This window comes from Dromiciops gliroides, chromosome 4 (assembly GCF_019393635.1).
Source record: "Dromiciops gliroides isolate mDroGli1 chromosome 4, mDroGli1.pri, whole genome shotgun sequence".
Taxonomy (NCBI): Eukaryota; Metazoa; Chordata; class Mammalia; order Microbiotheria; family Microbiotheriidae; genus Dromiciops; species Dromiciops gliroides.
The window spans coordinates 246,435,214-246,462,959 of record NC_057864.1 but is presented as its reverse complement, the minus strand read 5'-3'; the positions used below and the strand labels follow the sequence as shown (position 1 = coordinate 246,462,959).

At 39.5% G+C, this 27,746-nt stretch overlaps 1 protein-coding gene across 1 annotated transcript in view; it reads right to left on the bottom strand.

The window, feature by feature from the left end:
- Positions 1-267: 267 nt before the first annotated feature.
- The window catches only part of MAPK14 (mitogen-activated protein kinase 14), a 98,322-nt gene continuing 70,843 nt past the window's right edge, over positions 268-27,746 (bottom strand). The window contains 7 exon segments of the mRNA XM_044003390.1: positions 268-2,894; positions 3,740-3,913; positions 4,739-4,817; positions 11,042-11,121; positions 20,449-20,457; positions 20,460-20,519; positions 21,129-21,283. Of these exon segments, the coding sequence (XP_043859325.1) occupies positions 2,827-2,894; positions 3,740-3,913; positions 4,739-4,817; positions 11,042-11,121; positions 20,449-20,457; positions 20,460-20,519; positions 21,129-21,283 (625 nt within the window). The 3' untranslated portion in view covers positions 268-2,826.

Sequence of the window (27,746 nt, the reverse complement as noted above, 5' to 3'; positions counted from 1 at the left end):
AAACATTACAGTGCTTGGCTTCCCTCAAAACCCAGGTCAGGCGCCACCTTCTACATGAAGCCTTGACTAAGCTCCCAGTTCTTAGTGCCCTCTCCCTCCTGAAATCACTTGTGTTTACTCGTCTGTGTCCATGCTGCAGAAAAGAAGTTCTTTTATGGAAGGGTTGTTTCATTGTGGTCTTTGCGTTCCATAAAGTAGGCAATTTTGTTGTCAGTTTGTTTAGCTGAATTGATTATGTAACATGTGCTAATAAATGAGAGAAATTCATTAAACTTCAAAAATAGGCTTTATTTTAACCAGTGGTATTGTGTGACATCCTATATGGTGGAACTGATTACAGCAAAAGTTCATGGATACAAATAAAAGAGTAGTCTCTCCCTTGTTCTGTCACCCCAAGGTGTCTTTTGACAGATGACCTAGAGGTGGGAGCAATGATGCTTAGAAACCAAGGAGCTCTCCAGCAAGGTCCAGTTAAAGTCCAGGCTTCTGGGACATGCAGTCTCTCAACACATGTAGGCACACATGCAGAAACCTTAATTAAAAAAAAAATCTGAGCAGTATTTCTGCAGGAAGTTACACTAGCATTTGCACCAAATATGGCTAATAAGATTCATCTTGCTGTGGGTATTGGAGGAGATATTTACATTTCTCTGTGAGGAGCTGACCTGCACACTGAAGACAGCAGGGAGGGCATCTTTAGGTAACTTCCTCCAGGGGGTGTGTGGGAAGCCTGGTCAAGCTGTCTTTTTCTCTCCCTTCAGCCCATAGTCACTCAGAGGTGATGGATTTTCTCACAGGCCTCTGGGGCTGCATTCCACTCTACTGAGACAGATGCACTCAAACAACCGGGTCCAACCCATCTGACTCCCATTCTCTGCATGTGCTTTGCTCTTTTTTCTCTCCAGAAAAGCCTTGAATGTATGGGCCCATAAGTAACACAAGATGCATGGACTCTCCAAAACTTTGAAAACAGCTCTTACTAATTTTGCAGCAACTATGTGCTTTGTAAACATGAGATTAAAAAAAAAAAAACATCTCAATACCTTTGCCCAGGTAATTCTGAAATAAAAATGAGGAGATTTCAGATGGAGAAGGTTGCATATACAATATACTGAAATAACCTGCCCTTCTTCCCTACTAAAAACAGGAATCGTATTCCCAAAGGACCCCTGCAATACAGCCAATACTGAAACAAAATTTGTTTCTCCCAAACCCAGAGCCCTTTGCCCTATTTCTCTAGGCAAGAGAAGAATAATGCCAAGCTGCCAATAGATCCTTCAAGAGAAAGAACACCTCAATAAATTTCTCGGTATTTAGAAAGAGACAGAAAAAAAGGGTTTCTTGCCTCATGCACTTTTATTCTTTGTTTTGATCTTCAGTATTTCTAAGAATGGGTGGGTGAGTGTGAATAGAACTTCCAATTTCCAAAATCTGGGATGATCCTGGGAAAAGTCCTAACCTTGCCCACCAGAGCCCAGCAAAAGAGTCTCTTTGAAAACCATGATGACAAGAAAAAAGAGATACTGCAACCAGTCCCATTTCTTCATTGTTTTCACATCCAAACACCCAGGATAATATCCAGTATACTCCTAATGAACAGCACTGGGAGACTGAGCAGGGAGGCTGGTGAGACTTTTCCTATCACGTCAGCTGAGGTGAAAGAGGGTCTGAATTGGCTTGCCCAGCTCTTCGCTGCCCATCCTGCTCCGCACCAGGGCCTCTCCCCACTGTCCCAGGGACTTGACAAGCAGCTCTGCATGCACAAAAAGCAAGACATGCACAACACCCCGCACTGGGCTAGGAATAAAGAGCACACAGGATGCACACAGACTAGAACCTGCATTCAACTCCCGGGGCCAGTGTCTGGGAGGCCCCTGAGCCAAAGGTGAGAAGGAGCAGAGAGAAATGGCAACACTGAATACAGGGAGAAAGAGACACGCGTGCTCTCTCTCTCTCACACACACACACACACACACACAGAGGCACACACATACACAGGCACGCACGCATGCAAACACGAAGCTGCCTCTGTAGGCTCATCTGTTAAAAATGGGTTCACACCCATGTGGCTGCCTGAAGCCTCTTTCATGTGAGTGGCTCAGAAACACCAGTCTGCTAGATTCCCTTGACTCCTCAAATGTTCTTCTCTCTTTATATATAAGGCACAAACATATTTACAATTTCACACAAACCTGCCACAATGTGAGGACCACACTAGGCAATCCCATCACATGTTGGGGTACAGATGTGAGGTGGTCCTTCTAGCTGTACACATTGCTGACAAAGGCTTCAGGTTTTCAGGCGGCCACAAGGCTCACGCCAACAAACAAGCACCTGCCCCCTCGTCTCCATGGAGCCGGGAGAGGGATGTTATGGGCGAGCAAGAAATCATCACCACCATCCTTCCAGCTGCTCCGTAGAAGAGCCCAGATGATGGTGGTCATAAGTGAGCCCGGGATCTGGGATGTTTGTGGGGTTTTTTGGCTTCACATCTACTACACCCCAGCAACATGGCAACCGAGACGCCTGGATTGACTTTTCCCCAGAGGGACTAAAGCAGAGGCTGTCCAAGAGCTTCACTGAGCATGTTTACAGAAAGAAAGTCACCATATAAATAGCTCCCTCACTCTCAGCTCACCACACATGTACACGGGCAGACAGACACACAGATACACAGACACACGCACACGCACACACGCGCACACACCCACTTCCACCATGGAGAATCTTTGCAACAAGAGGCACTTGAATGATATTTTGGAGAGTTCCCATGAAAAGGCCTTTCCCTCACAGTGACGTGCGACCAACAGAACAGAAACCAGGTCTTCAGGACTCCATCTCTTCTTGGTCAAGGGGCGGTGGCACAAAACTAATAACTTCATCATAGGTCAGGCCTAGGAGGAAGGAAAACAACAGTGGCAGCAACTTGAGCATTGACAAAGTCTCTTTCTCACAATCTCATGGGGTAAGTGTGTGAATACCATCATCCTCATTTCTGTAGATGGCAAGCTAAGGTTATGTAAAATGATTAAATAAACTGCCCATTGCCAAAGGCGCACGGACTTAGGAGCACAGAATGATACCTTAGAGGTCATATAGTTCAATCCCTAGGCAAAGAAATGAGAAAATTGGATTTTGTAGTCAGCAGACCTAGGTTCTAGCCCTGGAACTGTGACTGGCAAGAAGTAGCTGTATGGATCTTAGGTAAGACAACTTCTCTGGGTCCCCGTTTTTCTGTGAAATGGTTATGAGTGCACTCTGACCTGTCTCATCAGGTTCTTGCTGAGCGAATAAAAAGTAAATAATACATATAAAATAACATGGGAAGCTTTAAAAGTACCTCGAGAGACCACTGCTTAGATCAGAAAGACAGCATCTTGTAAAAGGAGCATGCTTATTCTGAACTAGAGATTCTAAGTCGGTGAAACGAAGGGTTTGAATTCAGTGTTCTCTAAGGCACCTTCCAACTTGAAAATGTCATGATTCTCGGCTGTTCTCACAAACTGTTCCCAATTATTAACCTGCAAAGGCCTCCTCTATGACAGTTAGAGAAGCTCTTTCGGGTCCCTTCCTACTAACTGTGACATTCTATGTTTTATGGATATTTCTTTTAGTAGCTCTTGCTTCTCCCTCTGCTCCAGTTATAGATTTGTCCACTGAAAATGTGTTTTTTCATAGTTAACTACTCTCAGAGAAGAGGGCAAATTCAAAAACTTAATAATCCTGCCATAGAACTCACTTTTCCACTCATCTATCAGGAGATCCCTGCTTTCAAACGACTGGTCATAGGGGTCTGCAACTGGTTCATCATCAGGATCATGGTACTGGGCAAAGTAGCCATGGGCAAGGGCTTGAGCTGCTGTAATTCTTTTATCCGAGTCCAACACAAGCATCTTCTCCAGCAGATCAACAGCTGTCACCAACAAAAGGTGTATTAGGAAAAGGAGGGAAAGGGGAAGAGAAGTTTAATATGGAGAAGCTAATGTTGTGACTAACCTAAAATACCCAGGTCTTTCTTAGACACACAAAAAGCTCCATGTACTCTAGGCATCAGCCAAATCACTTAATTCCCTACTCCCTGAACAAGCACGTGCTTCTTAATGGCTCCCTGCCCTTGCTCGGACTATACTTTGGGGCCTGGAATGTGCATTCCTGTCCTTTCAGACCAATACAAATGGTGCCCCTTTTGGGAAGCCCTCCTCAATCACCTCACAGAGCACAGTACTTTATTTTCAATCAATCAAATGTATAATATTAAAACATTTATTAAGTGTCAGGTGCTGTGCTAAGCTCTGGGGATACAAAGGTAAAGATAAAATAGTTCCTGCCCTCAAAGAGCAATCCCCACAAAATGTAACTGTTGAACTCGTTCTCACTTCCATTTCAGTCGCATGTAATGGTCAAGTACAGATACCTTTTTATCTTTCTTCCCTTCCTCCCTATCATTTAACAATAACCTCTGTAATGTTTTGGGGTTTTTTTTCGGATAGGCAATGAGGGTTAAGTGCCTAGCCTAGGGTCACACAGCTAGTAAGTGTCAAATATCTGAGGCCACATTTAAACTCAGGTCCTCCTGAAACCAAGGCCGGTGCTCTATCCACTGTGCCACCTAGCTGCCCTCGCTGTAATGTTTTAGAAATGACATAGGTTTATATCATCTTATGAAAAAGCTTGTTTGAGAAGCATGATGTATGGAGGGAAAAATAATTGCTCCCAGAACTCAATTAATGATACTTACCCAATGGATTGGCACCAATAAACACATTTGCAAAGTTCATTTTCGGCATCTGGGTCAAAGATTGAATATAATTTCTTGCCTGTGAAAATAAGGATTTTGAGAATTAATTTATTCATTATTTTATTATTCTAAGAGATTCTAAGGTCCTAATACTGAAAATAAAACCAAACCCATTACAAGCTGTTGTATTTATATGGCATATTTTTTTAGAGTTCTTCAATACTGCCCTCAAGTACATGACCTTCAGTGAGGAATATCATTGAGTACATTGCTTTTGTCTCATAGACTTAGATTCCAACTAGAAATTAATGCTAACTAATCTAGTCTATTTTAATTTAGCTAGTAAGAATAGCTGTTTATGTCTATATAGTGAAGCCAAGAGCTGTAAGAAGTAAATGTCTCTCAGAAATGTTCTAGAACAGGCAAAATCTACATGGATTCTGGATTCCTGGCCTAAAGCTTGAATTCTGATCAATAATTTGTTTATGGTGGTATTCTCACTGTGGGCTCAGTCTGACCAAAAAAAAAAAAAAAAAAGAGGAGTACAACATTATCCTGGCAATAACAACAAAATAAAGGAGTACAACTCACTACTTTGCTAAATTCAAATACATCTTTAAAGAAATCCTTAATGAGGGCAATAGCTATTGGCTAAATTAAGTATTTACCTTTATTAAATGAAAGTTTGTTTTTAATTCCAAAAGTATGTTACTTTCATAATTCATTTCATATCAGTGAACTTGGCTCAGCAAACACTTGTATGTACTGATAAGTATAATCAAGGCAAAATACCTTGAAAATAAACAATTGGCCTTGAGGGCAATCATATATACCAAGTATAATTTATGGATATGAAAACTGGTTTCTTTGTGTTACATTTGCTACAGACCCTGGTCAAGGTCACTATCTGCAACTATCTCTATATACACGTATACAGAGCCAATGTTAATCTAATCTTGTGTGTGCATGGAAACCCTGATACCAACATAGCTGTTAACTGTTTGGTTTTAAATATTACTTGGGTGGGTGTGGGGGGTATTATATTGATGCAAAAAGGTACTAGATAATTAATATACTTATTTCTGCTATATGAAAAGATATTAGGGAGGCAGAGGAAATTGATATGGAGGCCAAGGGCATAATTAGCTCTCAAAGTCTAGAAAGATAAATAGCTATGATGTAGCTTAAAAAAGGTTTTTGATGTCAAACTGGTCTGAAGTCTTAGGGTTATGCCAGAAGCAGTCTGACTCCAAGATAAAGATTTAGAGTGATTTGCAAAGAGCGGTCCTGGTCAAGTCCAGAGATTAAACCAGAGTCAAATTAAGCAATGAATGACAAAAAATAATGAGTTGAGAAGTTATCAAGTTGTACTGAGGTATTTAATCTTAAAATTTTGCTCTTTTTTATATAGTCCCTAAGACTTTTGGGGTAATGTATTACATAGTATACAGATTATAGTTAGCCGTGTTAAGAGTTCTATTGGAGAGAGGGAGAGAGAGGGAAAGGGAGGGAGAGGGAGAGGGAGAGGGAGAGGGAGAGGGAGAGGGAGAGGGAGAGGGAGAGGGAGAGGGAGAGGGAGGGAGAGAGAGAGAGAGAGAGAGAGAGAGAGAGAGAGAGAGAGAGAGAGAGAGAGAAGAAGAAGAAGAAGAAGAAGAAGAAGAAGGAGGAGGAGGAGGAGGAGGAGGAGGAAGGAGTAAAAATGCACAGTAATCTCCTTTTGGTAACTGTGCCTCCATATGAAGTTTAATTGATAACATACTCTAAACAGATTTTTGAGTACCACCTTAAAAGTTATATTTTCAGCGCAGAGGCCCAGATCACATTTTAACCTCAAATGCTAAACACCCTGCTAAAGCAAACAGAGTCATTATCTTAGTAGCCACTCCAAGGCACATGCAAGCATTCAGTTATGTTAAACAGTGTGTCTGTGGCCTTGTGAATGACACACCCCTGGTATAATCTGTTTGGTCTCACCTCATGACTGGGCATCCTGTTAATGAGATAGGCAGGGGGTGTCCCCGTCAGGCGCATGATCTGCTGAAGCTGGTTAATATCTTAGATGCCTGGTCAAGGGCTTTGTTAAACACACGGTGCAAAAGTAATATTCAACTCGGGTAAAAAAAAAAAAAAGACAAAAACTGAACACCCTCCCCATCCTGACCCAAGCTGTATATATATATATATATATATATATATATATATATATATATATATAGTACCACTTCTGTGAATGGAACAGTATTATCAGGCAGGTGTTGCTCAGTTAGCCAATGACTGCCCGTGCAGAAAGGAAAAATTAATTTTCTTGAGCTCTTATTCCTCTTCAACACCAAACATTTTTGGATCCTTGAAACAGATATTCTCTCTTTATCCAGAATGCCAGCCATAAAACTTTTTTTGGCTATTTGTGATCCAAACGTTCTTACCCCTCAGGAAGATGGTGGATAGAAATTAACTCAAGGACTTGAATCTGCTCTGAATGGTATAAAATATCCACCAAATCCAGGATTGGATCTGACCATTCAGGAAGTAGCCAGATTTTTGTGGCACAGATGTTGGTGGCTCTCCAAGGCATTTTCCCTCCAAATGCAAGAAACAGATAGGTGGGTAAAGCAATGAGGCCAGAGCAATGCAAGATCAGGAAGACATTAGCAAAAACATTAACACACACACACACACACACACACACACACACACACACACACACACAATAAATCAGTGCAAGTAGAGAAAGTGGAAGGAAAGTCATGGTAAAGCAAAAATTGAAACCTCATGCTGCAGTGATGTACCAAGGCGTGTGCCAAAATGGCTCCCCCACCCACAATGACCTCATCCTTACCCTCTATTCCCCCAATTCTCATACAAACCCCTGTAAGGTGAAAAAGTATTCAAACATCAAAGAGCTATGTGGGGGATGTTCTTTCAAATACCATGCAGTTAAAAAACATCTTTTAAGGGAATAGTCAAGAGGTCTTCCAAATGCATCAGCACATCTATATGTCTATCAATGTGTCTCTCCTAACTATCTTGTCAGTGGTTGAGAATGTCTTTACAACATATTGTATGAAGAACTTCATTAGGACTAAGAAGTGTTGAAGGCTCTGGAAGTTCTATCACCAGTTACTTCTATGAGACATTCCCCTATTTCTTTTCTTTTCTTTTGGTGAGGCAATTGGGGTTAAGTGACTTGCCCAGGGTCACACAGCTAGTAAATGTTAAGTGTCTGAGGTCAGATTTGAACTCAGGTCCTCCTGACTCCAGGGCCGGTGCTCTATCCACTGTGCCACCTAGCTGCCCCGCACTCCCCTATTTCTTACACAGTTAGGTGCTCAAAATGTAATTACTGAAATCAATTCGTGGTTTTGCTCACTTCTTTCATAGTTAATAACTTAGCTTATCCCTCACTCTGAATTTCTGATCAATGACTGACCTTGGATTGTCAAAAACCCTAACACTACTGTCCAAAATGGATCCTGCCAAACTGGCATTTCTTTATATCTAGAGAAATAATGACATCTACTTTTATGGGGTGGGGTGAGAGGGGAATACCTGGGAGTTCTGTGTGTCCCTGGTCTCCCTTCTTCACTGATTTTTTTTTTTTTAGGCAATTGGGATTAAGTGACTTGCCCAGGGTCACACAGCTAGTAAATGTTAAGTGTCTAGGCCAGATTTGAACTCAGGTCCTCCTGACTCCAGGGCCAGTGCTCTATCCACTGCGCCACCTAGCTGCCCCTCTTCACTGATTTTTACAGGTATTAGTACAACAGTTCCACAACCAAAAGGAACTTTGCTCTTTATCAAATGTCATAAAACCTATCCCCTTTCCAGATCATTTTCCAACTTATCGGTGAATCAACATCTTATTTCCTTACTTGGTCTCTGAGTACAGGGAATATCTCTGAATGTCTAGTAAAATGCTGAGATCATTATTGCAATGTATTTTTGGGAATCAGAAAGTTGCTGGCTTTTTCTTTGTGCTTCAAAGAATGCTTGACTTCATTCCACTTAAAACACACAACTACCTGAAGAACATCACGGGGATTTCCAAGTTTTCTTCTCTTGCAGTGTCCTACTCTGCCATCCTGACAAAAATATCTGCTGAAAACACCTTCCTTCCTATACTCAGTATGATTTCACTTGGACACATTTTAGATTTCCCTCTTATTTATTCACTAATCTAAATAAAACTGTTGTAACACAAAAATCTATTGCCTCACCCAATTTTATAGCAAGGAAGATGCTACTCATCTTCTCCATCCACAGAATGTATACACTTTAAGGGTCCTCCCCTTCCCCCACTAAGGAAGGTAGCTGCTAATGGACTCACAGTTATCTACATGCACACTGGCTTATAGCTTTCTTTTTTAACTAAAGCACAGATCTACACAATGAGGTTTTTTTTTTAATTAAAAAAAAATTTTTTTTTAGTGAGGCAATTGGGGTTAAGTGACTTGCCCAGGGTCACACAGCTAGTATGTGTTAAGTGTCTGAGGCTGGATTTGAACTCAGGTACTCCTGACTCCAGGGCCGGTGCTCTATCCACTGCGCCACCTAGCTGCCCCCTACACGATGAGTTCTACTTAAGGGGCACAATTTTGTGGCCTGACGATAGAATGAAGGTGACTAACACAGGCTTTTAACTTGTGATTTGAATCTCAGCACCATTCTCCAAACCAATTAAGCTACTTAATCACACAACTTCTATGAGCTCATCTGTTTCTGAGCAAAAACGCCGAGCAATCTTGTTATTTCTTGCTGAAGCCCCATCATTTCTTCAATTCATTCCCAAATGGCATTTGCATTCTCTAGAACAAATGGAAATGCTTTTAACTCCTCTGAATATGACTTTCCAATATAGTTTGTAACCATGTAAGAATATCATGGTTGAAAATCTTGTTATCAGGACATCTGGCCTCTCCACTTAGTTCTGCCAGGTGCCTCAATATATGACTTGAGCAAATGAGAGTCTTTTGCTTCCTCACACCTTAAAAAAAAATAACCCAGAGTCAACAGCAAATCTCTATGTCCCTCAAAGATATGCTGTGGAAATCTGGAATTTTAATGTGCTTTGAAATCGTTTAAAATGGAGGTGCTAGATATAAACAAGATTATTTATTTTGTCAGACACAAAAATAACAATTCAAACTCACCTGTTTGTTACTCTAGCTGCTCAGCAGGCTTCCCACTGGGAAGCAGGAGCCAAGGCAGCCAGAAATGTTGAATGGTTAGTCAGAGAAGCACAGGAAAGATGGTAAAGACCTGGAGCTCAGCACCAGTGCTTCCCTCTCCCCTTTCCTACAAAGCTGCAGGGACAATGACCACAGGCTGGTTATGGTAGAGGGAGAGGTGAACAACAACTGTGCTGCCTTCTCTGTTCTCCTGTGGCATCAGCATGGTGTTTAGAAGCAGGAAAGGCCAAGTAAAGGAAAGCCAATGTCACATCCCATGGCTGCTTCTCTCCACCAGTACATCACTAAGATACAGAAAAGGAATGATTCAGTGGCCAGACTAGCTCTGTATGACGTCCACTGTTCCTTTCCCAGTTTTTGTCAACTTTCAATTATGTAGGAAGAAGATGGAATGGCGAGGTATTAGCACTGCAATGCCTCTTCCACATAAATGAGGGGGTTAGACTGTACAGTTAACAAGGTTACTTACAGCTCTGATGTCCTATGATTCTACGGGTGGTTTGGAGGATAGAGATGGAGAAATATCCCAGAAGAGGACAGTCTATCCTGCTTTTTGGAAACAGAGACCTCCTTTGATGTGGGGTCAGCTTCTGACTTTAAAGGCAAGTCTGTGGAGTCCTACAGTCCTAACCGTGCATATTCTATTCCTTCAGTGAATAAGCAATCTAGAGCAGATCCCATGCTCTGAAAACAAACATCTGCCCAAAGAGGGACAGCAACACGAGATCATTTGAAACGTCTCAGAAGGATCATATAAAGGCCATTTATTTTTGAAGCTTTTGTGTACAATTGGTGAATAGGGAAATTTTCTATTTATTTTTTGAAACAAACTGAAATCTTAAATCCTGCTAATCTTAAATCCTGCAGTACTGGAGACTCACATAATCGAAGTATTGACTAAAGACAGAGACTGGCAGAAAGAAAGAGGGAGGGAGAGACACATTTCTACAGCAACATCCTAGAAGTGCTGATAAACCCACGCAAGGCAAGGAGGTACTTATAGACACGCCTAGGGCAAAGTACAGACTAAGCTGAAAGATCCACGAAAGGCAAAGCATAGACTCAGATTGGATTCCCAAGAGGGCAAACATTGATAATCAAAGCATCAACTCACAGACTCTGAAGAGATTTTCTTCAAAAGCTCAGCCCCTGGGGTTCCAACGAGTCTTAAAATGAGCTTCAACTGATCAATATCTAATGGTGGACTATAAAGGAAAATGTTGGGACAAAATCAAAATGAAACACAAACCAAAATAAAAACAAAATGGAAAATTCCACTCTCTCCGGCTTCCATAAGATGATCAGTTAGAACATGCACTTCCTTTATAAAGGATTCAAAATGCCACAACATGCACACCCAGATTATATTCATGTTTTACACTGGCTACAACTTTACGTATCATTTGTCAAGGAAATTAAACTGCTTTAACTGGTACTTAGCTGTGATGGTCATCAGTAAGTACACAAAACCATTACTCCTTCAAGAGAGTCTCAATCCATGGGCTCAAGCGTCTCTAGCGTTTCATCCTGCACCAAACAAGCCAAGAGCATCAGTGAGTACTGCACAAACAACAGAAAGAGGGCAGTGCCCTGCTAGGTAGGGGCTGTGAACGTACCCTGCAAATGTGCCCTAAAACGTTTGTGGAGTGAGGATATCTTGACCACTAAGCCCATAAAGCCCGATAATCTGAATGATATCCTCTGGAGAGAGGATAGCCAAGGACAATAAATATTAACAGCCAGCAGAGGGCACTCCCCCTCCACATGCTTCTTCTAGGTACTCTAGAAAAGCTGGTCACATTCATTAGGTTAAGCCTAATGAGGCAGAATGCTTGGCAAAATTCATACATCCTCTATCTAGTAAACCGTAAGATTAAAAATCCCATCACCTCTAGTAGTCAGCACTTCCTGTTATGGTCTCCAACTACACACCAAATGAATCTGAATTGGCTACAATGCCTAATATAAAAGAGAGGGTTTTCTATTTGGTTTTAACTTATCAGTCTGGCATACATAGGGAAATTGAAAAAGGAGCAGAAAAACATCTTGTAAAATCACTAATTTGGTAAAAATACGAACATCTCAGCTTGAATTAAAATAAATATTCCAAAGTTAGCCCCACACATCATGAGATTTTTGTTGTTGCTATTCAGTCATTTCAGTCATGTCTGACTCTTTGTGACCCCATTTGAGGTTTTCTTGGCAAATATACTGGAGTGGTTTGCCATTTCCTTCTCCAGCTCATCTCACAGATAACAAAACCAAGGCAAACAGGGTGAAGTGACTTGCCCAGGGTCATATAGCTAGTAACTGTCTGAGCCAAATTTGAACTCAGGTCTTTCTGATTTCAGAGCCAGCACTGTATCCACTGGGCTATCTAGCTGATCTATCATTAGATTGGGTGTTTTCTATCTCAGCTCCCCTATTTACAAAGAAAGAAAAGCCAAATTAAATTCAAGATGATTCTAAGAAGACAATTTTTAAAGAATGCAAAGTGCTACAGATGATGAAATTTAATAACAAATGATTATAAAGCATCATACTGGTTCAAAGGGTGATCTTATAATCAACTGGAGCTTTCTCCCTGGCTCTAGTTACTAGTTAGTGTTCAACCATAAACCTATTTCCTTTAACTCAAACCTTTTTAAGGTTTCAAACTTTTTGGGTGAAAATAAAGACTAGTAATAAACAATACTGATGATCTACATTTTGCTTGCTATGTACCCCCTGGGAAGAAGGCCCAGGGGTCTTAAATTTTGATGAGCAGTATTTCTTGTTAAGGTAAGGCTGAAGGGGGAAAAAACCCACAGAAAGTAAATCTTTTATGATATAGAAATAAATATATTTCTTACCTGCTGCTGACATCTTGATGTTTTTCATGAGCACCACAAAAGTACTTGGCATTTAAGCGAAGTATGCACAAACAACTCTATTGCCTGAGGTGCAAGGAGTGTATCAGATTCTCACTTAAGTAGCTACAGCTCTGAACTAGCTTTGGGTGCTGGTGAAAGAATGCTCAGTGCCAATATCCAAACCTAGTTTGATTAACTAAGAAAGGATGATGGCTGATGAGTGGTGGTGGTCACTGGGGTGTTTTAATGTGATCTCCATGGCTCCCCACTTAGGAATAAAGACTTGGCCTCATGAATAATTTTATCTCTTTAATATCTCTTTAATATCCAAAAATGATAAAGAAAAAAAAAAGACATTTCCCCATCACCCCTTCTGAATACACGCAAGAGGCACATTTAAGTGTTTCTGTTAATGATAGTGTATGGAAGAGAGCATCCCTCCTAATTTTAAGAAGTCATTGCTTTGCATATGTCTTAGGGCTACAAATAGAATAGAAATAGGATTATTGGCATCTTGCCTCAATTTTTCTCCCATCATAGATCAGAAATGAGCAACAGACCAAAGGAAGAGGATTCTCAAAACAACTTGTATTTCATGAAAACAAAGGCAAATCAGTATGGATTCAATGAGATCCATTACTTTCTGAGATTAAAATTTTTAGGGCTTATTCAATACATTTACTTAGTATATTTTTCAGTCAGCATTTTTGCTGAAAAATCTTTAGAAAAATCTCCAGGTTTAGGAAGTAAGCCTCTATTTTGAAACACCCATATACTAAAAGTAAGTTATGAGAAAGTATACTTATTCAGGAAAGAAGGGGGACAGGTATACTTTACTTTAAGAAAAGCAGACAGTCAGAAATGTTTAACCTTTATTGTGTCATGGACCTTCCTTAGCAATTTGATTAAACCAATGGACCTCTTTTCAGAATAATGCTTTTAAAAACACAATAAAGTAAAATGCAGCGGAAATACATCATATGGAAACAGTTATCAAAATATATTTTTAAAAGTTCAGACATCCCTGATTGATTAAGAGCCCCTGAGAGAGATAAAAATCTAATCAATAAAACAGATCAATCAGGGTATGATTATTTGCTTCACTAAAAGATTTGCTGCACGATTCTCCTTTCATTTAATGCATGAATCAATTTGCAAAAAAGCCAGTTTGTATGTACTTTATAGGAACACAGCTGTTTTATATGATGGAAAGAATCAGTAATTGGGAGACATGGGTTTCAGTTCCAGTTTTGTCACTAATTAGTTCTGTGAACTTGGGCAAATCACTTTAACTTCTACCCTATAAGGGGAATGGGAATGGTTTATGGGTAGAAGGGAAGGGATGGCATTGTTAGTTCATATGATCTAAGATGTTCACCTTGAAATTTTATGAAATCTCTATGTATAGTTGACAATTTAAAATGATCAATTGTGAGAGAAAACTAAGTTCTCAAAAAACTTCAAAAAAGGCAGTTTAATAATGTACTTATGAAAATAATCTCCAGAAATAATGCTGGATTTATATAATACATTCAGTGAAATCAATCTATGAAATCTGTTGTTTAGAACTAAGGGATTTGTAACAAGAACTTCTGACAAGTCTGTCCTCTAAAAGAGGGAAGCAGACAAATGTTCTATATTAAATCACTTGTGAAAGTGAGAGGAAGAGAAGTCTTTAAAAAAATAGGTTATTACAAAATAGGTCCTTTATACAAGACATATATGAGATATATGAGATAACTAGGATAAATGAGATAATTGGGCTTTTCCATAAAGAATCATATAGGGGGTGGGGGAACCCATATCTGAAGCTACACTCTGAGGTACGAGAGAGTGGTGAAATAGATTTCGGTTGTACTGAAAAGTACTTTTGTCTTCTATAAAATGAAGGGATTAAATTGGATGATCTGTAAAATGATCATACAGTGCTAAATCCTAGGACATTATGATGACCTTGTGCTAGGCTAAGGAGAAAATGTTCAAGACTTTTTGAGTGGCAGAATGCTCACCTCAGCAATGCAGATAAAGACTTGGTCAATGTTATCACCCCTTTCTCTAAAGGGGTGAGTCACCTCCATGGAGACTAATATTTGCAGAATGTTTTTAAGAAAACATTTTCCATTCTTTAAAAAAAGGCCAGAAAATTCTCCTCCTCACTATACATCAACATTAATTTTGTGATGTCAAGCCATGTGTGCTATTGTAAAAATTCAAAGCTCCCTGTAGACAGTAACATTCAAGGGAAGCAATTTTCAAGCATTTGCCAAGGACAAGTGAATGTCTCCTCTGGACAAGGTATAAGCCAATGAGTAATCTGTGGTGCCAAAAAATACCTATTCCCACATAGGCTTACCAGTAATCATTAGGTTGGAGAAACCATTTCAAAACACTCTTAACAATTCATGACAACTACGAACCACTAGATCAGCATTAAAATATATCAGATGCTTTTTATTAGCTAATCTCTAAAGCACTGGTTCTCTTTATCCACATTTTGCAAAAAGACTGTTTTGCTATTTAAAGACAATTTTTAAACTGACTACAACCCAGAGAGCTACAAAAAAATCACTTGGCAATAGTCATCATAAAGATGTGCGCCCACAGTTAAGTCTTCAATCACAGCAACTTGAGAGAAAAGTGATAGATTGTGAAATAGCAAATAAATAATGTTCTCTAACACTGTAGTAAATTTATAGATCAGATTCCCCCCCCCCCGAAAAAAAGCCAAAAAGTAATAAATCCTTCTTTTAATGATATGGGTAATCAGTACCCCACCTAATAATTTGATTTTCAATGACAGGGCAGGCTCACCCCTAGGCAAAATTGTGAATCAGTCCCACTGGTGATAATTTGCAAGTTACAAGCTAATTGTTAATTACTGAAGTATCAAAGAATGCTGCAACAACAAAATAACAACATACTTACAATGTAAGGCTCCATTTTCTTCATTGGCTGTCCAAGGCCCTCTATAAACTGACACTCTTACTTCTTCAGCTTTACCCAACATTATTTCCCCCATGCACTTTTACTTCCACCAAACTGAATATCTGTTGTTCCCTGCAGTACTCTTGACTTTTCAGCTGGAGTGCCTTTGTGTAAATGATTGTCTATACCCAAGAAAAGCACAGTATCCTGCACTTAAAACATCTGCTAAATTGAAAGAAAAGTGATACTCAGTAGGGCAGAAGTTATTGGAAAATAGGCCGTCATAGCTTCCAGTCAAACGCCATCTGTAATCTTTCATTGTCTAACAATGAGAGAAAAGGAGGGAAAGAGCCCTATCGATGGAGGAAAATGTACCTGTGGAAGGCTGTGGTTGACTAACTCACCTTTGACAAACCACAATTCCAATGCCTATATGGTAACTGAGCTACTTCCAAGCACATTCTTTCTGCACGGGGCTGTTTTACCTTGGGGCTTCCCTGTTCACATTTCTGAATTATTTCACTTGTTTCTAGACAACTGGATTGATGGTAAATTTTTAAAAATTAAGATACGGTGACTTTAAATGCTCGTACAGTTGTTAGCATCCTCTCATGACAGACCTAATATAGGTTTTTTCTCACTTTGGTACAAGCTCACCACAATTCCAGTCTCTGTAAACAGTACACCTAGATTAAGCTTAATGATAGACCTTTGCAAAGTCACAATGAACAGAGAATTCCAAGCCAGCAATATAGAATTAGCTCTAAGGATCAGTGCTCTTTAACACTTACAGAAGATCCCATTTGTTGTTAACAAAAGATTCCTCCTGGAAGGACAGTGACTTTAAAGGGAAGAAAAAAAATGGTGCAGGCAAAAAATGATTTTAGGGTTCCAATGGAAATAAGGAAGATACCTTCAGAAAACCACCAGTTCCAAAATGGATATGATTAGCAAAATATGAGAGACAGAAAAAAACCCCACAATGTGTTCAGTATAAATAGTACTTTCTAGAAATTAGCTTTTATGATGAGATACATTTCAACAATATGAAGATATGAAAGCCTTTTGTTTTCTAAAGCACAGAAAGATGCTGTCCATGCAATTTTATCAAATTTTACCAAAGGTAGTTTGGTCATTTGAAGGAAAGAAGAATGAGAACACAGAGATTAAAAATGTTATGCCAATGTTAAATCACCTCTTTTAAATCCTTTTCTAGTCAAATCTATAACTAAAGAACAGTGAGGAATGGCTGCTGAACAATAGCTTCTTTTCAGACTCAGCAAAAGTTAAAAAACAGAGAGAGAAGCCAAATTTGATTATACAATAGGAAGTTTATAAATAATGATGCTTCTATGTGAATTTTGTATATGAAGGTAGTACAAATATGGAAAAGGCAGCCACAGAAACGGCACAACAATACTGGAAGAGCCAAACTGGAGGAAAGTTACACTTGAGTTTGATTATGTAACGATTGGAATGACACCACCAGCTGGCAGACTTACTGTAGAAGAGTTCCACCCATGAAGCGAAGGTCTTTGAGGGCAAGACCAGGAGTCTTTTCTTTGGCGTCAGGAAGTGACGCGGGCTAGTGGGAGGAGGAAGGAAGAGACTGGCGCTCGGTCTGGGTCTTTCCTGAGGACTCTGGTGGAGAGCGAGCTAGAAAGCGCTCTCCTTTAATAGATAGAAATCCTAGGCCTTTCTCTCTCTCTTATCAAATTCTTATTCTCCTTAATAAATGCTTAAAAGTCTAACTCATGCTAAAGCTTATAATTTATTGGCGACCACTCCATTAGGAATTATTTTAGACAGTTTAGCCAGAATTTAAGCCCTTAACAATTACATGATCTAGGTATCTTTAGTTGAAAAGGTGAATTATTCAATAGTTAGAAATAGCTTTTGTGAATTTTAAGAAAATCCTTTTTAACAAGGATTCTTTGTTTTCTATCTGCAACCAGCTCTCACTTTATCCATGGTAAAGGGAAAAATGATTTCTTAAAGATCTCGAGTAAAAGAATTAGCAGGTCCTGCCCAATTTATAGAATAAATAGACATGGCATGAAGGATTTAGGAAGGGGAACTCACCCCTTCCCCCTTGAATCCTGGCACAAAACTTTCACCATTAGTGTCATTAATGGGTTTTGGAACAAAAAAAGGAAGTAGATTTCTCTTTAGAAGATTATAGTTATAAGTACGCAAGCATGCATATAGGTATATTCACACTTCTTGCTGTTCAGTCATGCCCAACTCATCGTTACTCCATTTGGGGTTTTCTTGGTAAAGATACTGGAATGGTTTGCCATTTCCTCCTCCAGCTCATTTTACAGATGAGGAAACAGAAGGAAATATAGGGTTAAGTCACTTGCCCAGGGTCACATAGCTAGTGTCTAAGACTGGATTTGAACTCGGGTCTTTTTGACTCTAGGTCTGGCACTCTATCCACTGTGCCGATTACACCCATATATATCTATATCTATGCTTACATGTGTGTGAATATTATATAACATATATTTTACATAAATATGTAAGTAATATATTTTGTATAAATATATTATCTATTTTATATAAATGTATATAAGTATATAAAATATCCACACACATATAATCATAGATTTAAAAATGGAAGTGATCTTAGAGCTCATTTAGGCCAAATCCCCCTCATTTTACAGATGGGAAAACTGAAAGCCAAGTAGGTACAGTAACTTGCTCAAGGTACCGTTAAGTAGTAGAGCAAGAATGTGTGTGTGTGTGTGTGTGTGTGTGTACACACACACAACTGTCAAGAAGAGGCAAAGAGTCAAGAACAACATTACCTAGGATGATTTTCTGAAGAGAATGCCTGAAGGAGTATTAAGTACAAACTTAGGTATGTGGGAAAATAGAACTCCAAGTACAAGGTGTATCAGAGAAAGGTTAGAGGAAGAAAAGACATTTGTGGACCAACTAGGAAGTAATTAGGATATAACACTAGAAATTAAATTATCATAGAACTTAAAAACAAAAGAGCTGGGAATAATGGACTTTTGTCAGCATGTAGCTAGTCTTGTTCTGGGAAGAGTGACACCTATATTTGGAAGATACAAGTATTCTGCTTATTAAAACAGCTTTATCCTCTCTAATAGAGAAAGATAGCTCATAAGGGCAGCTGGGTGGTGCAGTGGATAAAGCACCAGCCCTGGATTTAGGAGGACCTGAGTTCAAATCCAGCCTCAGACACCTGACACTTACTAGCTGTGTGACCCTGGGCAAGTCACTTAACCCTCATTGTCCTGCCCCCCCAAAAAAAAAAAAGGAAAAGAAAGATAGCTCATAAAGGTTTCTACAGCTTATAATTATTATTATTTAAAAGACCATTCTCTTTTGGATACCATACTCACCAAGCAATGTTATGATTTTTAACCTGGTATCTCAGTTACAGTACTAGGAAGTACCCTTAATAGGGAACATGAATATTACAGTTACTATAAAGACATATTGCCAATTAATAAGTTAATAACATGTCCATTCTAATTCTTCTAAGTCAATCTCATGAAGAGTTTAACTAGAATAGGCCAGTTTTTCCCCATGACCTACCTGGTCACCCTCAAGTCAGTTGGTAATGTAGCTTCTGAACCTGCAGGATGAGTGACCAGCTCTGGGGCAAATGAAATTAATTCTGAATCCTCTGCCAAAAGCCAATTATAGCATATATAACCCAAATAAAAATCTGCAGATAATCTGTGGTCCCCACCCCCACCCCAGTTTTGCTCATAATTCAGTCTTCCAGAGGTACAAATTTGGGACTTATCAGAGTTTTTAACAAATCACAATCTAGTAACATTGCTATTTAATGGAATGGTCAAAGGAATCCAGCAGAAAGGAAGAAGGTAGAAAGTTAAGAGGATTTGGATAAACTTTAAACTACATCCATTGGAAGGAAGGAAAAAAAGCAAATTATTAAGTAACAGCTAGGCACCATGCTAAGCACTTTATCAATATTAACTCATTTGATCCTCATAACAACCCTGGGAGGTAGATGCAATCATCTGCATTTTATAGTTGAGGAACTTGGGCAGACAGTGGTTAAAGTGATTTGCCCAGGGTTCAACAACGGCTAGTAAATGTCTGGGGCTGGATCTGAACTTCTTGACTCCAGGTTCAGCACTCTTTCCACAGTGCCGGCTTTCCTTGTGCCCTGAACCAATTAAAAAAATCAGGCAGCTTGAAAATAAATACAATAAGCGAAAATGAGGTAATTTGGATAAAAATTAAAATATTCAAAGAAAAGAAAGGGCACATGAGTGATAAGTGATCTGATCATTCCTTGCCCTTATCACACAAAGCAGAACAAGGCAGCTGAAGTGTCAGGAAGGGGACCAAATATAGTTTTATCACTTGAATCAGAGAAGTGAGAGCTCCCTAAATTATCGGTAATACCTGCAATACAGCAGCTTAAGCACATCATGGCGATTGAGGGGTCTCTGTACAAAAAGATTACTACAAAAAGGTATTCACTGTGAAGAGATAAGAAATCAGAGATTTAATATTCTTTCCAATTTAATGAGAATCCCCACCCCACAATCTCGTTGTAATAGAGGACCTAAAGCCTTTTTCTTGTTGAAGTAAAATAATAAGAAATAATGTGGATCTCATCAAGTAAATCTAGGATAAAAATACAATTAAGAGCCAGCCCTGGTAACTGGTATATGAGGTGATATTTGGGGCTGAAAGAGAAGGAAAGGAAAATAAACAAAACTCTTAAGGATACGGTCTGTTCAGGAAACAGTGTCCTTCCAGTCAACAGCTCAGCCATTATGCATCCCACTGACCACATATCAACTAGGCAAAAATTAAATGAAAGAGAAATAAAAATGCACAGAAAGTAACTATTATTAAACTTGGCAACAAATGAACTAAACAACTCAAGGTTGAACATTTTAACCTTCAAAATATTTTTTTTGGGGGGGGGGGTGAGGCAATCAGGGTTAAGTGACTTGCCCAGGTACCACACTGCTAGGTTAAGAGTCTGAGGCCGGGATTTGAACTCAGGTCCTCCTGAATCCAAGGCCAGTGCTCTATCTACTGCACCACCTAGCTGCCCCTCAAATATCTTTTTAGTAGAAGGATGATATATTCTGCCAATAAAAGGATCTGTCCAAATACCAAAGGATCCATTATCCACAAGGAGAAACACTCTGAGATGTGACTGAAAATTTCAGCAAATTAAATACAACACAGCAAAAACAATAAAGAGTTTGAACAATGATTATGAACACCAAATTGCTGCTATTTGCAAACCTTAAAAAAAAAAAAGAATAGGGAAAGAAAGGAAGCCTCGGGCCAAGTTGTTTTCAAAATACCCTCAATAATACACTAACAATGACCAGCAGAAATACCTGTTTGGTTGTAATGCATCCCAGTACAGGCATGAATTCCGGAGCCCTGTACCCACCGGGGTAGCCCCATAGCCTGTCATTTCACATCTGTGTGCCGGGGCCAATCCAAAATCTAGGATCTGAAGAAAAGATAACAGATCCAGGTATCGTCCTGCAACTCCCCCCAGAGTTCTTTCACGGCCTCCCATGCCGGCTCCTTGCTCAGTTCTGACAATTTATGGTAGGTGTTTCCCAAGGTTTGTGTCTTTGACTCCTTCTCTATAAATTATTCTTTGGTACTCCAATTCACTTCCAGAGCTTCAACTATGACCTCCACACAAATGACTTCCAAATCCCTTATCTCCAGCTCTCTCTTAAGCTTCAGAGCCACAACTCCACAGGTCCAAAATCAATCTTAAGGTCTTTCACTCAAACCCATTCTTTTTTTTTGGGGGGGGGTGAGGCAATTGGGGTTAAGTGACTTGCCCAGGGTCACACAGCTAGTAAGTGTCAAGTGTCTGAGGCCAGATTGAACTCAGGTCCTCCCGACTCCAGGGCCAGTGCTTTAATCCACCGTACCATCAAGCTGCCCAAAACCATTACTTTTTTTTGTTGTTTGTTTGTTTTTTTTAGTGAGGCAACTGGGGTTAAGTGACTTGCTCTGGGTCACACAGCTAGTAAGTGTTAAGTGTCTGAGGCTGGATTTGAACTCAGGTACTCCTGACTCCAGGGCCAGTGCTCTATCAACTGTGCCACCTAGCTGCCCCATCCATTACTTTTTTTGGGGGGGGGGCGGGGCAATGAGGGTTAAGTGACTTGCCCAGGGTCACACAGCTAGTAAGTGTCAAGTGTCTGAGGCCGGATTTGAACTCAGGTACTCCTGAATCCAGGGCCAGTGCTCTATCCACTGCGCCACCTAGCTGCTCCCCCCCCATTACTTTTTAACTTAGTTGATTTTGTCAGTGTCCTCACCATTTAGTCTCAGTTGTTGAAAGCCTTACTGCTGGACTACTTGCACTGCCTGTCCCCCATGCTTAGAATGTTCTCCCTCTTCTTTCAAGATTCTAGCTCAAATTCCATCTTCTTGGAAGAGGTCTTTCCCAGTCCTTCCAACTGTGTGTGCTTTTCCCTTTTAGGTTACCCTCAATCTACTTTAGGTATCTTGTATATACCCATGTCTTGTTCTATTAAAATATAAGCTCCTTGGGGCAGCTAGGTGGCACAGTGGATAATGCGCCGGCCCTGGAGTCAGGAGTACCTGAGTTCAAATCCGGCCTCAGACACTTGACACTAGCTGTGTGACTCTGGGCAAGTCACTTAACCCTAATTGCCTCATCAAAAAATTTTTTAAAATATATAAGCTCCTGGTGGTCAGGTTTTTGGGTTTTATTTTTTTGCTTTTTCTTTGTATCCCTAGTGTTTAAGTAATTGGCATACAGTAAGCACTTAGAAAATGCTTATTGATTGATTCTTTTCCTTTTCAATTATATGCTAAGTCCTACCAATTTTGGGGGGGGGGGAAGGGGGGCAGGGCAATGAGGGTTAAGTGACTTGCCCAGGGTCACACAGCTAGTAAGTGTCAAATGTCTGAGGCCACATTTGAACTCAGATCCTCCTGAATCCAGCACTGGCGCTTTATCCACTGTGCCACCTAGCTGCCCCTCCTACCAATTAAAAAAAAACAAACTTTATATCTTACTAAACTTAATAAATATAAGAAATAATAGGACAGAAATAACATTCCATGGAAAACCATACAATATAAGTGATATATATTTTGTATAAAAGTAATATTTAATAAAACAATAACCTTTTGCTCTGAGTCTTCTTCTGAACTCTCTTCTCTCTGTATCCCTCTCATTTTCAATACTGCTAAAGGATCAAGAAAAAGATACTACCTCTCACTAAGCCTTAGTTTTCTCATCTACAAAAATGGAGCTAAAACTTGTGCTACTGACTTTACAGGATCGTTGGAAAGAAAGCATTCTGTAAACCTTAAAGCTATGTAAATATGAGTTATGCTGTCATTAAAAAAAAGACTGTGTATCCCATCTCATAGATGTCTTTTGCCTTCACTCAGTGTCTCACACAATCAGACATCTTTCAAAGGTAAAGCTCCTCTATTTGAACAAGTGATCCCATCCTAGCCTCTCTTCCTCAGTGGTCTGCCCTCTCTGTCACCCCCACTACTATCTTCAATTTCTCCTTTTCTACTGGTTGCTTCCCTAATGCCGATAAACATGGTGATGTCTCCTCCACTCTCACTTGATCATTCCATCCCTACTAGCTTTCATTCTATATTTCTCCTCCCTTTTGTGGCTAAACTCCTTGAGAAGGTCGTCCCCTTCCTGTCTTCTCATTCTCTTCTTAAGTACTTACAAGTCTGGATTCCAACTTCATCAATCAACTGAAACTTCACTCTCTAAAGTTACTGGCAACTTCTTAATCGCCAAATCTAATGGCCTTTCCCCAATTATACTTCTTGACTTCTCTGCAGCCTTTGACACTGCCAGTCATCCTCTTCTTGCAATTCTTTGTTCTAGGCTTTAATGACACTGCCCTATCCTGGTTCTCATCCTCCCGGTTTGACCATTTCTCAGTCTCCTTTGCTGGATCTTTACCCAGGTCACACTTGTTAATGCTCTAGGGCTCTGTCCTAGGTCCTCTTTTCTTCTTACTCTATACTACTTCACTATAGTGATCTCATCAGCTCCCTTGGATTCAATGATCATCTCTATACTGATGATCTTATATCTACTTATCCAGTCCTAACCTCTCGGCTGACCTTCAGTCTTGCATCTCTACTGGACATCTTGAGCTGTTATGTCCTGTAAACATCTTAAATCCAACATGCACAAAACTTAAATCATCTTTTCCCCAAAACCCCCCTTTCCTCCTTAACTTCCTATTACTATTATTTCCTATTATTCTATTACTGCTGAGGGTAACACCATGCTCCCAGTCACCCAGGCTAGCAATCTAGGTGTTATCCTCTACTCCTCCCTCTTGATAAACCCCCACATCCAATCAATTGCCAAGTTCTTTCATTTCTACCTTTATAACATGTCTTGTATATGGCCTTCTTCTCTCCTCTGATATTGCCACTATCTTGGTACAGATCCTCATCACCTCATGCCTAGACTATTGCAATTATCTGCTGGTTGGTCTCCCTGCCACAAGTCTTTCCTTAATCCAGTCTATCCCCCATTTGGCTGCCAAAGTGATCTTCCTAAAGCACAGGTCTGACCATGTCATCTCCCTATTTAATAAACTCCAATGATGCCTTATTACCTCCAAGATCTGATATAAAATTTCTGTTGGGCATTTAAAGCCCTTCACAACTTGTCTGTCTCTCCCCCTCCCCCCACCCTGGCCTTCTCCAGTATGCTTTGTATCCTTATATACCGTTTCAAGTAGTCTGCGATACAGGGAAACAAGTGTCCTTGCTGTTTCTTTCCTTTCCTTTTTTTTTTTTTTTTTGGCAGGTCAATGAGGGTTAAGTGACTTGCCCAGGGTGATATAGCTAATAAGTGTCAAACGTCTGAGGCTGGATTTGAACTCAGGTCCTCCTTAATCCAGGGCTGGTACTTTATCCACTGTGCCACCTAGCTGCCCCCTCCTTGCTGTTTCTCTCACAAGACCCTCTCTCTCTCTTTTTTTTTTTTTTTTGCGGGGCAAATGAGGGTTAAGTGATTTGCCCAGGGTCAACATAGCTAGTAAGTGTCAAGTGTCTGAGGCGGATTTGAACTCAGGTACTCCTGAATCCAGGGCCGGCGCTTTACCATCTGCACCATCTAGCTGCCCTAAGACCCTTATCTCTTGACTCCATTTTCACCACTTGGTTCCCCGCATGCCTGAAATTCTCTTCCCATCTCTTCCTACTGGCTTCAAATTCCAAATAAAATCCCACTTTCTAAAGGAAGGCCTTTCCCATTCCCCCTTAATTCTAGTGCCTTCCCTCTATTGATCACCTCCCATTTATCCCTGTCCATAGCACAGTTGTACAGAGTGGTTTGCACGTTGTCTCTCCCATTAGACCACGACCTCCTTGAGAACAGGGAGATAACCATTTGCTTTTCTTTGTATTCCCAGTGCTTAGGCACAGTGCCTGTCACATAGCAGCTTAACAAATGGTCACTGACTGACCTCCTCCAGCTCAGTCCCAAAGGCTCTTTTGAACATGTGGCTTTTCCCCTTGACACTATTTAGGTTTTGTAAATATCCAGCTTTTAGTATCTACTGAAAAAGTGATTTTAGGATTGAGGTAACATGCTTTGAAAATCCATATATAGATTATGACTCAACATCTCTGGTCACTTCTTGTATAATATAAAAAGTTCTGATAGTTTGCATGAATGTCATTTTGTGCTTGGATTCTTTTGGGCACTATATCATTCAAAATCTGAAGGTGTTGAGATGAATCTTGAGTTTCTCCTTGGGGTTTTGAAATTTTATTTGCAGAACATTCTTTTTGTAAAGAAAAAATTCCTGGGAAATTCTTGATGAGAGGTTTCCTGAAATAGAGTTTTCTTCTTCAATATTTCTGGGAAGTAAATATCTTGAAGTTTCTTCTCTTTGATCCATCCTAAAATCTATCACTTACACCTGCTTCTTTTCCAAATTTTATTTCAGTGGAATTATTTTATGTGTTTCTTTTTACATTTCAGTGTACTACACCATTTTGTATTTTTGCTAAAATAATTATTGGACTTTTTGTTTTGTTTCTAATATTATTTGCTGATAGATTTATGGAAGTTTATTTTTTTCTGGTGCTCCTCCCCCCTCTTCTTTTATTGTACTATCTCACTTTATATTGTATTTGAGCATTTTCTTTGGTTTTATTGCTCTATTTCTGTCGGGTTTTAATTTTATTGTGAGAATTTCTACAAAAATGGTTTTCTCTTTTACATTTCTATTTTTCTACTATTATTTTTTGAGAGGCAGCAATAAAAATTGAGGAACCTCTATGAGCTCTCATTCTACCATTTCCCACAATTCCCTAGTCTATTCATTTTATTTCTGTAATATCTCTTGCAATCTGTCCTTTCTTCTCTATATCCCCTCATTACCACCTGCCTGGGCTATTTTTATTGCCTTCTAACAGGTGTAGAAAAAAAAATTCAGAGTTCAAAATTCACAAAAGTCAGAGTTCAGTGCCTTTGTGTTATTTTTGTTTACATTATCATATGCCTTGTATGTTTTGTTCTGATTCAGCTTGTATTACTCTGTATCAATTCATATACTTATCAAGTTTCTATGAACTCTGCATATTTTCTATAGAGTAAATTTTGCATTATACTCATATTTTTAAACCTATTTTCTTAATTGATGGGCACTCATTTTTTTCAAGTTTTTTATATACCACAGAAAGTGTCACTCTAACTATTTTGGCACATATGGGAACCTTTCTTGATGCCTTTTACTTTTTTTTTTTTAATTTTTGCAGGGCAATGAGGGTCAAGTAACTTACCCAGGGTCACACAGCTAGTAAGTGTCAAGTGTCTGAGACCAGATTTGAACTCAGGTCCTCCTGAATCCAGGGCCAGAGCTTTAATCACTGTGCCACCTAGCTGCCCCCTCTTGATGCCTTAAAAAAATTTATTTTTTCCCAATTACATATAAATATACTTTTTTTTTTTGGCAGGCAATGGGGGTTAGTGACTTGCCCAGGGTCACACAGCTAGTAAGTGTCAAGTGTCTGAGGCCAGATTTGAACTCAGGTACTCCTGAATTCAGGGCTGGTACTTTAACCACTGTGCCATCTAGCTGCCCCCGTAAATATACTTTTAAATACTCATTTTAAAAAAATTTGAATTCCAAATTCTTTCCCTCTCTCTTCCCCCTTCCCCTCTCCTGAGACAGTCAGCAATTTTCTTGATGTCTTTGACCTCCTTGAGTATGTATGTCCAGATATGGTATCAAAAGTTATGAACAGTCCTACCAATACCATATAGCTTACCAGACTCCCCATAGCCCCTACAGTAACTTACATACCCAGTTTTATGGGTATGAGATAAAACCACAGCACTTTTTTTTTTAACTTATTTGAGTTTTTAATTAGCAAAAAATTATTCGCTTACATTTCCATCTACAGAAAAGATAAAAAAACAAAACCTTTGTAATAAATATACATATGCATAGTCAAGCAGAATCAATTCCCATATTCACCATAAAAAAATACGTGTGTCATATTGCAACTTGAAACCATTATCTCCCGTCAAGAGATGGGTTGAATGCTTTATTATGAGTCCCTCTGTAATGATAGCTTGTTCATTACATTGGTCACAGTTCTTAGGTCATTGAGAGTTGTGTCTTACAATGTGTTTTATTACACAAATTATGGTCCCCTGGTTCTGCTCACATCACTCTGTATCAGTTCATATAAGTCTTTCCAGGGTTCTCTGAAACCAACACCTTTTGTCATTATTAAAATACAATGGTATTCTATAAAATCTATATGCTATAATTTGTTTAGCCATTATTTCTCAATCAATCTGTATTTCTAAGTTCTAGTTTGCTGCCACTACATAAACTACTATCAATATTTTCTTAAGTAGTGGGTGATTTTTCTCTTTTTTTTGATCTCTTGGGGTACAGGACTAGTAGTGGTGCTGCTACTAGGTCAAAAGGTGTATAGTTAAATGAATCCTGGACACAAATGGAAAAAGCTCTACCAACAGTAAACAGGCCT